The following is a 13,648-nucleotide window of genomic DNA, read 5'->3' as shown; positions in this document are numbered from 1 at the left end:
TTAGCTGCTTATTTTTAAAAAAAAGTTTTTGAGAACTCAAATCAAAATCTAAAAACTTTACTTTGAAGCTATGATAAATTGCATACACAGTCCAGCATTGCAGAGTTATTTCTCACCTAGGCAATTCTCCCCTTGACACTGACTTGACCATGCAATTTTAAACTTGATTCATCATTCTCAAAGTCTGGAGGTCACTAGTCTTCACCTTTAAAAGCTAACATTTTAAAGTCCTTTGTAAACAAACCCAACCTTTGTTTTATCCTTAAGTCAGCTACTGCCATCCAGAAACCAATTCCATAAATGTTTATTATCCTTGGAGCTTGATTGTTCCAGAGGTTGAAAGAAAGAAAACATACAGGCTTCAAATTGCTTTTAATTTAATCGCAAAAGTGTTCAAGTAGTCTACAAATCTAATGTGCCCTCTGGGAGCCAGCAACACACCACACCATCGACATTTGCGGTACTTGTATGTCACCATTCCTTAGTTAAACCACACTCAAGGCAACTTACAACAACAAAGGATTGACAAAATTACAAAAATATAGCAAAATTTATGTAGCTGTAAACAATAAATGGAAATAAGTTTGTATTTGTTTGGTTTGATTTTGTGACCTTTGTCAACATCCAAGAACATGATCGAACTCCGCAGTTTGTGTCTAAAAGGATCTGTTTAAGGTCTCTTGAGTTGTTATTTTTCTTTCTTTATGTGTCTTCTCCCTTTTCTTGAATCTGTAATATTAAATGGAGATTTTTATGTTGTTGTTGTTGTTATATGGCACCACACCTGATGATTACTATATAAGTTTTCATCCGTGCCCAACATTTGTTATTTGTTTGCACTTGTCCATCCATTCCCCCAACAGTATACACTTTTTTTTTTTTAAAGTTGATTACGGCTATTACATAACTGACTTGGCTGTTAAAAGAGTTACCCAACTCAACTGAACACCCTCCCACACACACACACACACACACACACACATGAAAGAATAACAGCTGCAATACACAACACAAAGCCAGCCTCTTGTCGCATTGCTCTTGCTACTATTTCCTACCAAAGCCAAACCACAGACAAGCTTTTCACCCATTCCTCCAAGAAAGAAAGAAAATGTGTGAGCAAATTTATTGACAGCTGCATGAATTATGATAGCTAGGAAGGGGAAGGGGCAAGCAGAATATAAAATGGAAGAATGCTATAAAGAGGTGTGGCATATAGCTATTAATGATAAATTAACGTGTGCCATTAAGGTAATACAGGTAATACACAGGAGAAATGATTTTGAGGAGATACGTAAGGCAATTGTAGAATTTGTACTGTTAAAATGGAAAGGGATCAAACCATCGCAAAAGGTGTTGAAACTTTGGGAGGTTGGACGGTTACAATGGAATGGTCCTGGTGGTGGGGTGCACATTCTTATTCTTATTTATTCTTATTACTTTGTCAAAATAAAATAATAATAATCATCAGTGCTTCTTTTCTTTAAAAATGTTTAGGGGTACTCTCATTTTGACTCAAGAAAATCACCATTGCATAGTTCAAATCTGGGAAAATAAATACAGTAAATAGACAAAAGTACAAAGATTCACAAAATGTTTAGGGTTCTAGATTCAGGTGGGTAGCCGTGTTGGTCTGCCACAGTCGAAATATATAAATAAAATTTAAAAATTGTCCAGTAGCACCTTAGAGACCAACTAAGTTTGTTCTTGGTATAAGCTTTTGTGTGCATGCACACGAAAGCTGATACAGTCATACCTCGGGTTACAGCCGCTTCAGGTTATGTTTTTTGGGGTTGCGGACCGCCGAAATCTGAAAGTACCGGAACAGGTTACTTCCGGGTTTTGGCGGCCACGCATGCGCAGAAACGCCGAATCACAACCCGCGCATGCACAGATGCAGGTTGTGAACGCTGCGGGTTGCGAACGTGCATCCCTCACAGATCACGTTCGCAACCCGAGCGTCCACTGTACCAAGAACAAACTTCGTTGGTCTCTTAGGTCCTACTGGACTTTTTATTATTTTTTTATACATTAAAATGTTTAGGGGTATGCGTCCCCCCAGGAAAAAACACTGATAATAATAATAATAATAATAATAATAATAATAATAAATACATTTTTAAAAAAAGACAATGTGTGTGCGTGTCTCCTTATCGACTCCCAGCATCCTCAACGAACTACAACTCCCAGAACCCTTTGAGAAGAAGAGCCGCGCGGCTGTTTTAAAGCGGCACCGTCGCGCTTTAAACGCCGAGTGTGTGACCGCGCCCTCAGGGAACAAACTCCTGCTTGCCGAAGAGGCGGCCATCCCTGTTGTTGTTGTTGTTGCTGCTCTAAATCTCACCCTCCGGGCTCCCCTTTCCCCTTTCCCACAGCGTGTCTCCCTACCTGTCCGAGTCCCCCCTCCCCCGCGCCAGACTCACCTGTCCGGAGCCCCTCCCTCAGACGGAGGTGGTCCCTCAGCCGGCATCTTTCCCCCTCCCGCGCATGCGCACGACGCTTCCGTCCCATCACTCTCTTTGACCTGCCCGCCTACCGCCGCCGAGGCTGCCGCTGAGCGCGCGCCCGCCCGCCCGCCGCCCGCGCGCGCGCCCTGGTTGCGAGAGCGAAGCTTCCCCCTTCTTCTTCTTTTTCCTCAGCGCGGGAAGGGAGGAGGAGGAGGAGAAGGAGCGGAAGCCATCCGGGTCTCTCTGCGCATCCCCGCGCTCGCCCTCGCGGAGGGGAGAGGGAATCCCTGCCGGTTGGGGGGGCGGGCGGCCGCCGGAGGCCGAAGCAGCAGCAGCAGCGATGCATCTGCACCAGGTGCTCACCGGCGCCGTCAACCCGGGAGACAACTGCTACTCGGTGGGCAGCGTCGAGGACACCCCGTTCACGGTGAGGGACGGATCCGTCCTGGGAGGGAAGGCGAGGAGAGAGAGGGTGGCACCCAAAGGAGATGCAGAAGAAGGCACCCTCGTCGTCCTGCCAGGCTTTCTGCCTTCAGGGTCTGGGTGGGGCACTGAAAATTTCTCTTCTCTCCCCCCCCCCCAAAAAAAAGCTATTTTTGGTCTGGTTTCCGTGCCCTGGTGTGTGTGTGTTTGTATATGCGATGCAAAATCCGGCTGGACCTTATCCCAAAAGGTTTTGAATCTTTATCCTATAATATACTACAATATAATGTCATGTCATGTTGTTATGCTGTCTGTGGTCCACAAAATTCGGCTGGACCTTGTCCCAAAAGGTTTTGAATCTTTATATTATAATATACTGAAATATACTATAATATCATGTTATGTCATGTTATGCTGTCTGCGTACTTGTCCGCAAAATTCAGCTGGACCTTGTCCCAAAAGGTTTTGAATCTGTATACTATAATATACTGAAATATACTATAATGTAGTGTTATGTTGTTACGCTGTCTGCATATTTGTCCACAAAATTTGGCTGGACCTTGACCCAAAAGGTTTTGAATCTTTATACTATAATATACTACAATATAATGTCATGTCATGTTGTTATGCTGTCTGTGGTCCACAAAATTCGGCTGGACCTTGTCCCAAAAGGTTTTGAATCTTTATATTATAATATACTGAAATATACTATAATATAATGTTATGTCATGTTATGCTGTCTGCGTACTTGTCCACAAAATTTGGCTGGACCTTGACCCAAAAGGTTTTGAATCTTTATACTGTACTGTACTGTAATGTATAATATACCTGTGGGTGGTATTCGGTGCTAGTCCAACCCAAAGTAGGCCAACTGAAATTAATGCACACCTAGCATATCCACTCTGACTTAGTTGGATGCAACCCAACGTGGATATCCCTCTGATGCAGTGGTTCCCAACCTTTTTTTGGCCATGCCCCACCTAAGCATCTCTAAAATCTTGATGCCCCCCTCTGCGTGACATATAATTCTTATTATTCAAAAAGTGCACTCCTATTCACGTGGAGGAAGCCTAAAAGACCATTACCTGTTAATAACTCATTCTGGAATTGCCCCCCCCCTTAAAAATCAAATTGCCCTCCTATGGGGCACGTGCCCCACGTTGTGAACCACGGCTCTGACGTGTCTGAAGTACCGAATCTCTATTTATATTCCATAATAATGGATGTATCTATATATTTATCTAAGGTGTGTATCGGATCAGGGAGGCATGCATTGCCCAGCTGGTAGAGTATGAGACTCTTAATTTCAGGGTTATAGGTTCGAGCCCCAAATTTGGGCGGAAGGTTTCTGTATTGCAGGGGGTTGGGCTAGATGACCCACGTGGTCCCTTCCGCCTCTACGGTTCTAGGATTCTATGACCTGCCCTTGCTAACTAAAATAGTGTACCTGTGTGTGTGTGTGTGTGTGTGTGTATCCTATTTATTTCCTTTTTAAAACAGCATTATATGTTTGTGGCTTTAGTGGCAAGGTGAATAGTGGTGAGGGAGCTGGCAGGTGCTTCCCAACAGGGTGAGGGAATTATAGGATGGTTGGTGTGTGTGTTGGGGGGGGGATGACAGCATTGCCAAGTGGTCACTAAACCGCTTTGGCCTGCCCCCTTGCCTTTACATGAGCATTGGTCCGCAGAAATCAACAACTGAATCATGCAACTGCTTCATGACTGCTGTTAACAGGCCTGCTTGAAAACTTGGCAATCTTATGGTAGTGGTGGGGGGTTTGTAATATATCTTCTCCTTTCCTACCAGTGGTGTTGATGCCTGTCTTTTTAGGCATGGGAAGGCAGGGGCTGTAACTTCTAAAGTAAAGGCCTGTGGAAATAAATAGTGTTGTTGGTCAGTCCTGGCTGAGCTGCATAATCTCTTTACTCCCTTGTGTTTGTTTATGATGTAATAATGTCCTTAGTCCCACTGGTGGTGACTGGTAAAGATTTAGGGTACATTTCTTTTCCCCAGAGTACCCTGGGAGAGAATGGTGGAGGCAATGCGCATAGTCTGACTTTCTTGATGCAATTACAGATGGGTAGCCGTGTTGGTCTGCCATAGTCAAAACAAAAAAAATTCCTTCCAGTAGCACCTTAAAGACCAACTAAGTTAGTTCTTGGTATGAGCTTTCGTGTGCATGCACACTTCTTCAGATACACTATACAGTAGTGTATCTGAAGAAGTGTGCATGCACACGAAAGCTCATACCAAGAACTAACTTAGTTGGTCTTTAAGGTGCTACTGGAAGGAATTTTTTTTGTTTTTTCTTGATGCAAGTCTTTTAAGTGAGAAAATCGCATAATGCAGAAAATACCCTGGTCCATCTTGTAATGAAAAGTTATGTGGTTGCAAAAGCCTGCTTAAATCAGGGATAGAAGACCTGTGGCCCTTCAGGTGTTGCTGGACTCCAACTCCCATCAGCCCCAGCCAGCATGGCTGGCGATCAGGGATTATGGGAGCTGTAGTCAAGCAACACGTAGGTGGCTGAAGACACCTTACCTGTGATAAATGTTTCCTGGGCTAGCTGTGGATGAGCTTTGCAACTGAATGGAATATAACTTCCTTTGCTAATAATAAATGAAAGTGGGAGGGATCTTGCACCTAACAGCTTGTGTAAAAAAGTGTTCCTTTTTAGGAGTTTTTGAGCAGTTAAAAACAACAATAATTAGCGTTTGGAGGTGAGGAGACTGGGCATGTTAATCTTTGTGACATATACAAGTCTGAAGTAATTTTTGTCAAAATTATTGTGATTATAGCATCTATTTCTCAGACACTTTGGGGGCCTGTTGAAAAACCTTTCTATTCAGAAACGGTTTCACACAGTTTTGCCCTTTTAATAACAATTCTGCCAAGAAAATAAAGTATAGGTATTCACTCCAGAGTATTTTCTCTTTTCTGCTGCTATGCAGCTCTACTGACGTCTAAGGACACTGCACAGCCACTGCTTCCTGTGACATTCATAAAAACCGTACTCCGTAGTATTTCTTTCATCACAGTGGAATTCAGCTAATAATATGTGGGCTGCATATTGTGTGGCCATTTTTGTCTGAATGCTTTCTCCAAATTTTGATCGTTATAAAAATGAACAGACTCTTACTGCAGATCTTTGGGATACTGTTTTAATGCCAGTTTGCTAACAGCACAGGCCAGAGACCGTGAGGCTGAAGGAGAGGAGAGATGGATTGATTTCATAGATCATTCTTGGCATTGCTGGTTTTCTTATATGTATGTTCTGCTTAAGGAACTCGGGGGGGGGGGCTGAAATCATGATTGGAAAGTGTAAAATAATTGTATTAGATGTGTGTGTTGTAATCTACGCCAGCCCAGGTTGTAAATGACAGTGCCTCAAGGTCTTTCTTTGCTGTGATTCTCCTTAAAATGATCTTTTTAAAAAAGAGCCATTGTTTGTTGAGTGGTTTTATTGTTTGAATGCAGTAAGCTATCTCATGCCACAGAGACTTAGTTTTCTGGTGGTCTGAACTATCAGACTCTCAGTGTTTAAATTATATATTGTGTCTACAAGCAATTAGAAAGGAGGCAAGACATTGGCAGTCACCATATGAATGATTGCAGCAAATAGAGATCCTTATAATTAAGGAATTGCCCCCTTTTATCACAATCCCTCTCTCTCTTCCCTATTAAACCAGAAAAAACAAATGCACCAACCCTCACCTTTTCGTAATATCCAGGTTTACCTGCCCCAGTCTCCTCTATCCTACAAGATGCTATTGAAAGTAATTTTGCTGGCTTCATTATTATTATTAATCTGTGCAGCCCCATCTATATACATGATTTACAAAGAACCTGGAGTTACAATTAGGTAAATTAGGTAAAGGGACTCCTGGGAAAGTTCTCAATACGTTACTGTTTTGAGGAGACGTTTAAAGAAATAAGAGAGGTGATCGCACAACGGTGGTGGTTTCATCCTTAAGGGGCAGCAAGACAAAATCATTTCAGGTAGAGCTGTGTGGGCAAAGGTCACTGGAAGGGATGTGTTGGGAAATAAGTGAAGATAGATAAGAAAGGCCATGCAAGGGGGGTGGTTAAAGATGAGGAAGATTGCACAGGATCAGGGAGTGGACAGGAAGCCCTGGAAGGGATTTTAGGAGAGGAGTTGCAAGGTCAGAGCAACAAGCGTGGAACTGGAGTGCTACATGGCTGCAGTTGGATGAAGGTGAAACAAGTAAATCTTCATCTCTACTTGAGAGGTGCTTTGACATTTGCCCCCTATTTTATTCTTCCACGCAGGGCATTTCCTTTGACAATATGGGCTTACTGATATCGAGTTCTTTGTCTGTGTAGGTCTTCCCCAATAAGCTGGGGATCTGCTTGCTAGGTACCTACTGGAACCACCACACAAATAAAGAGGTGAAGGAAAGGTAGCTGCAGACAGCCCCAAGTTCTGCGCTGCAGACCTGGAATTTCTCCTCCTATCCCACTGAGGACAGTTGATCCTGCTGACTCTGCAATGGAGTGGGCGGGATTTTTGCAAAGGTAGCAAGCATCCCCTTCAGCAGAACACTGTAGAATGCTGATCCCTGGTAGTTTAGGGATATTAATTCCTCCGTTAAACAGTAGCGTGAGCAGAATGATGATTCTGCTTTGTGAGGGTATTAAAAACATCAAACAGTCATTCTGCAACTGATCCTAAGATGGCTAGACTTCCCAGGCCTATCATTCATCTGTTGTTTGGACATCATATTGGTGGTGCAAGCTGTGCCAGTTACTGTTTTTAAAACAAGTCAGCTTCCACCTTCCATCTCTGTGCATGACTTGGGAGTCCTTAACTTTCGCCATCTCTGTCCTGTGCAACCTGACAGATATGAGCGTTTTGGGAATAGTCTAGTCATCCCTGCGATTGTCTTCGTTCCTGTTTAGATTCATAGTGAGTCACTAGTGACCCTCCTGACGTTGTTGAACTCCCAGTTTTCATAAACCCCAGCCAGCATGGCTTATGGTAACGGATTGTGGGAGTTGTAGTCCAACAATCTCTGGAGGTCCAGAGGTTCCCCACCTCTTCATTAGAACGCCAGTGACCCTAATGCTAAGTGAAACCATAGGAATTTTCTCTCTCACAGACATTGGGAATTACTCAGGGCAGTTTTCTTTGATGTTTTGTCCGTTTAGTCAAGGAACAAGAACCTATAGTTACTTTGACCAAAGCTTTTTGCACTTTTTCCAGTGTCTCTGTGTGAATCTGTATTTGGCTCTTGAGATATGTTCTATTGCAAGAATATTGTTTCTGCCAGCCATTTGCAAAACAGTGTCCTGGTTTACATGTAATGATCCCAGTCTGATAAACCAAGTTTTATTAACCTGTGAATGAGTTGTCTGCCCTTGCACTGACACCTTGTGTCTCTGCTTCCCTCCTTCCTTGGCGCACTCAGCTTAAGCCTTAAGCAAAGGTCTCTTAGTTTCTTAAACCACAGTTTCCTGTGCCATGTGAATTGGGAAACTGGTTTAAGAAACTAAGATAGTGTCACTGAAGCTGGGCAAGCTTGTTCTGAGGTCAATGCAGCACAGCTTATCAGACCAGGATTATTACGTCTGAACCTGTTGGAAATAAAGAGCTTTTAGGGGCACGGGTGGCGCTGTGGTCTAAACCACAGAGCCTAGAGCTTGCTGATCAGAAGGTCAGCAGTTCGAATCCCCGTGACAGGGTGAGCTCCCATTGCTTGGTCCCTGCTCCTGCCAACCTAGCAGTTCGAAAGCACATCAAAGTGCAAGTAGATAAATAGGTACCACTCTGGTGGGAAGGTAAAACGGCGTTTCTGTGCTCTGCTCTGGTTCACCAGAAGCAGCTTAGTCTTGCTGGCCACATGACCCGGAAGCTGTACGCCGGCTCCCTCGGCCAATAAAGTGAGATGAGCGCCGCAACCCCAGAGTCGTCCGCGACTGGACTTAATGGTCGGGGTCCCTTTACCCTTTACCTTTAGTGATCGACAAAGGAAGCTGCCTTTTACTGAGTCAGACCATTGGACCATCCTGCTCAGTATAGTCTACACTGACTGGCAGGGTTTCAAATGGGTGTCTTTCTTAACTCTGCTTGGAAGTGCTTAGGGACTGAACTTGAGACCTGTTGCATGCAACCACATGCACTCTATGAGCTATGGCCTATCCCTGTCCTTATGGAATTTGGCAGAACAAACACTTGCATGGGAAATAGTGCAAAACAAATGACCACTAAAATATGCAATATTGCTAATGTGTTGATTACAAAGCTCATAAGGTTATTAAATTACTGGATTTGCATTAACTGTGCTTCTGGGTTTTCCACTGTTTATTATGGGCAGGTAGCATAAGCCTGCCTGGCATTACATAGCAAGATATAGGAGTGGTTGTGCAGTAAGTACATCTGATGATTCAGTCTCCTGCCAACTCAACTTCATCACCCATAAGCAACAGGTGGTTCTGTAGCTTTCATCCAAAGGCTCCAAAACCATTGACGCAGTCTTTGCCAACAAGGTGTCACTCAAAGACTGAAGTGTCCAGGTACTGCAGACAGTTTAATTTATTGGAAATCATTCACAGACTGTAGAACTCTGGTCTCCTGAGTTCTTTAGTACTCAGCTTCCAGGTCCAAGGCTCCCCATATCCTGCTAGGATATCAGGACAGCTAAATCAGGACAGCCACAACACCTTTGTCTGAAGATGAGCCAGTCAAAAACTAATCAGGTGGATAAAGATTGAGGAGAAGGTTGGAAGAGTGGGCAGGGCAGAACGGGAGAGTATGGAATCGTAAAATGCAATGTATCATAGCTAGTGCTACAATATATTTGGCTTTAAGGCACCCCAACGTGGAATGCTCCTAGCAGGCAAATTTGGCTTGCAGCAACTTTTTAAAAAATCACTGTCCAACACTTTTAATAGCTGATGTAGCTACTTACTGTTGTTACGTTGCCTTCTCTTTCTGTATTGTGAATTTTAGAGGGCCTTTTGCCACTGTGGCCTTAAAAATGTATTAATTTGCTTTTTTATATGTTAATAGGTTTGGATATGTTTTATATAGGAACAATATGATGATGTATCTGCAACCAGTGAAAGCAAGCTGGCTCATTTCAGGCCTTCATTAGCCTTTGTGTTCCTGTTCAGACATACTGTTTTCTAAGCTTTTAATTGTGGTGAAGAAACCGGAAGTGTCTTACAGACTTGTGTGGCCCATCCTTTTTTCTCTCTTGAACAATTCACTCTCTTCCTTTTTCTGTGTTATACTGTAGATAGCATGGCATTGCATCTGCTCTGACATTAATGCAAATTGTGGCTACATTTAACATGGTTTTGCAAAACCAGCCTCAAATCCTGACCAAACATAGTTAATGTTAGTGTAGAAATAATGAAACTGAGAGGTATAGAATTTTACATATGCACCAGACCCTTTTGCTAGATGTCACACTCTTAATGCTGTTTATTTAATTGAGAATATAGCTTGATTTTTTTATTTTATTTTTATTTATTAAGTTTGTATAGCACCTTTCAGCCATAGATTTCAGGGTAGTTCACAACAATTTTGTAAGTGTTGTTAAATCTTCTCCCTTTTTAATATATTTCTATCATGGAATTCCTATTTTTAAATTAATATCCCGAATATAAGTTGGGACGGGCAAAAGATGAATCCTTTAAATTAGCATTACTTTTGGCAGACCTGTGCCAACAATCAGCTACCTCTGTAAAAACACTTATTCCTTTTTGGACAGCTCCAGTGCTGAAAACTGTCTGAAGAAAATGATTTAAATAGCACGGAAAGACAATTAGAAAGTGCAATTGTGCATTGCATTAGAAATTGGTTAGTCAGGGTGTTCTTGAATAATGAACCAACATAAATGATGCTGTTGGTGGTGTAATTTAATAATGCAGTGTTCTGTTATTCAGGATAAAAAAGAACATGCTGTTAAGTTGTCCCTGTTTTGTATACTTGTATGTTACAGAATTCTATAGATTTTGCTTAATTCAATGCATAGTTAGTTTGGTAAATAACGTTGTGTTCTTAAAAATTTCTAACTACTGCATACTGGTTTAGCACTTTGCTACAGTCTCAGGTGGAAGTTCTACCGGAAGTGTCCCAAATCCACTTAATTCGTGCTTTGTAATGTCCAGTCACACCAAATACTCAGTTACAAGTATCTAAAAAACATCAGCTTTACAGTGTTGGGGTGTACCTCCACTGACATGAACCCTTTCTAGATTTGAGGTAATCTAAGACGCTCTCTTGGGACGCGGGTGGCGCTGTGGGTAAAAGCCTCAGCGCCTAGGGCTTGCCGATCGAAAGGTCGGTGGTTCGAATCCCCGAGGCGGGGTGCGCTCCCGTTGCTCGGTCCCAGCGCCTGCCAACCTAGCAGTTCGAAAGCACCCCCGGGTGCAAGTAGATAAATAGGGACCGCTTACTGGCGGGAAGGTAAACAGCGTTTCCGTGTGCGGCTCTGGCTCGCCAGATGCCGCTTTGTCACTCTGGCCACGTGACCCGGAAGTGTCTCCGGACAGCGCTGGCCCCCAGCCTCTTGAGTGAGATGGGCGCACAACCCCAGAGTCTGTCAAGACTGGCCCGTACGGGCAGGGGTACCTTTACCTTTACCTTTACCTTTAAGACGCTCTCTTGCAAGAGTCAACTTCTGTGAATACCAGATATAACACAACCTTTCCTACAGTTGCCCTGGACCTGTGGAACTCACTTCCTCATTGAGCTCTGATTTACATAGCGTTTCGTAAGCAGACTGAAATGGTCTTCTTACATTGGACATTTGGGAAGCTAATCTTGCTACACAGTTTTGAATTAATAATTCTTTTCGGAAGTTCTAGTTGGTAGCTTATGCTAGGAATGTGCATTGTATGCTGCAGTGGAAATGATTGCTGAAAAGCACAGTGACATTGCTGAACGCAATGGATCTTAAACACTTAGGTTTGTGTTTGTATTTATTTGATATCAATGGGATTGAAGCACCCTGTACCTGGATCGTTCCCATAATGTGGAGGAGTCCAGGATGCACAGTTTATCCAAGTTTGGAGGAGGGCTTCCATTTACATGCAGCTTCTCTCCTTACTCCTGGCCAGGAATATTAAACTCTTTTATTGAGTATCATTTGATCAAAAGGTTGGCTATTAGTCATTAAATAAGATAGGCAGGCTTGGAAACCAGCCACCGTTAAATTTGTCTGTAGAGCTGCCTCATATTTCAGCACTAACCTACTAGCCATAGTCGAAGCAGAAGTATGACCAGAAGCTGCATATCAGCAAGTGAATCAGCTGGTGGAGAAGGAATGGGATGATTCTGTCTCTCCTCTATGCCCTACATTGAAACAAAAGAGGCAAACCCCCTCCTCCATGCCCAGCATACAAAACAAGTGTGCTGGTAGAAGAGGCAAGCCCCTGCCTCCATGTCCATCATAATATATTCAGAGGGCTGCTGAAAGAGGGATGTAACTCTCAGTCCCTCCTATGTGAGCCTTCACAGACTGGTAAGCATTTCTGCAGGCTAGCCACTCTTATGGGCATATTTACATAGACTATAGATTCTCAGAGGGATGCAGGTGGCGCTGTGGGTTAAACCATAGAGCCTAGGACTTGCTGATTAGAAGGTTGGCGGTTCAAATCCCCATGATGGGGTGAGCTCCCGTTGCTTGGTCCCTGCTCCTGCCAACCTAGCAGTTCGAAAGCATGTCAAAGTGCAAGTAGATAAATAGGTACCACTCCGGCAGGAAGGTAAACGGCGTTTCCGTGCGCTGTTCTGGTTTGCCAGAAGCGGCTTAGTCATGCTGGCCACATGACCCGGAAGCTGTACGCCGCCTCCCTCAGCCAATAAAGCAAGATGAGCACCGCAACCCCAGAGTCAGCCACGACTGGACCTAATGGTCAGGGGTCCCTTTACCTTTATAGATTCTCAGAACACTGTACTCCTTTGAGAGGAAGGGCGGGATAGAATTTTTATAAATGAAATAAACAAAAAATAAATTAAGAAACACTGGCTGGGCACTTTCAGTTTTTTTCAAGATGGACGTGCAGCCATTAGTAGTGCTTGACTTGCATAGCTTGGCTCCTAGAGCACAGACTGATTTGTCACTGTGGAGCTTACCTGAAGGCAGTTCTTACCTGCTTCTGGCAAGTGGAAAATTACATGCCTGTGAGCTATTTAAGATGCAACACTTTCAGCCCTTTTATTTATTGAAAGATTCTCTCTCTACCTGTGCTTATCTTGGTCTGGCTACTGAATCTACTAGATCTTTGTCACTGCCTTGGATCGAGCCAACAGGCTTCATCTTAATGCAAGCTCTGGCAAAAAGAAGTGCAGTTTTTCTTAATTTTGAGAATCCTGCAAGTCATTCCAGCTCCTCTGGCAGCTTGCGAACTCCCATCTAGTTTTCTCTTGCAGGTAGCAGAGTGACTAAAGCAGAGCAGACTCTGTGTGTGGGTGGTACTTAAGCTTGCTTCATGCTCCTTGCTTTTGTCAGGGCTTTAAATCTACAGAACTCATGCGCTGCTATCCTTATTGCTGCAGGAGATTCTGCCCAGCTTCCCCTCAGCATTTCTGTGTTTTGGGAACCATCTCAAGGTTGCTTCCTTCTTTCTACCCTTCCAAAACACTCCAAGATGTAATTGAATATTAACAGGGCACAGTGCTTTTTAGCATGATTTTAAAAGCAAAAGCCAATGTTCCTGAATGCTTATTATTTTTTGCAGCCTCACAAATAATTCCAGGAAAAAATACTAGTCCATGCATTTTTAATAGACTTTGTGCCTACGCATGCTTG

General features: G+C 43.4%; 1 protein-coding gene and 1 long non-coding RNA gene across 5 annotated transcripts in view; one reads left to right on the top strand and one right to left on the bottom strand.

The window, feature by feature from the left end:
- Positions 1-355: 355 nt before the first annotated feature.
- On the bottom strand, positions 356-2,577 carry LOC114584012 (uncharacterized). The gene is made up of 2 exons (XR_003703619.2): positions 2,421-2,577; positions 356-729 (listed from the first exon to the last, which is right to left on the bottom strand). It is a non-coding gene; the product is annotated as an uncharacterized LOC114584012 (long non-coding RNA).
- A 74-nt stretch (positions 2,578-2,651) lies between these two features.
- Positions 2,652-13,648, top strand: part of DMXL2 (Dmx like 2) — a 113,615-nt gene continuing 102,618 nt past the window's right edge. For all 4 annotated transcript variants that reach the window (XM_077918492.1, XM_077918491.1, XM_028705439.2 and 1 more), the window contains exon 1: positions 2,652-2,871. In XM_077918492.1, coding sequence (XP_077774618.1) covers positions 2,785-2,871 — 87 coding nt within the window. In that variant the 5' untranslated portion in view covers positions 2,652-2,784. The remainder of the gene's footprint in view (positions 2,872-13,648) is intronic.

This window comes from Podarcis muralis, chromosome 14, assembly GCF_964188315.1.
Source record: "Podarcis muralis chromosome 14, rPodMur119.hap1.1, whole genome shotgun sequence".
Lineage (NCBI taxonomy): Eukaryota > Metazoa > Chordata > Lepidosauria > Squamata > Lacertidae > Podarcis > Podarcis muralis.
The sequence above is the reverse complement of the archived record's forward strand: the minus strand, read 5'-3'. Positions and strand labels throughout refer to the sequence as shown.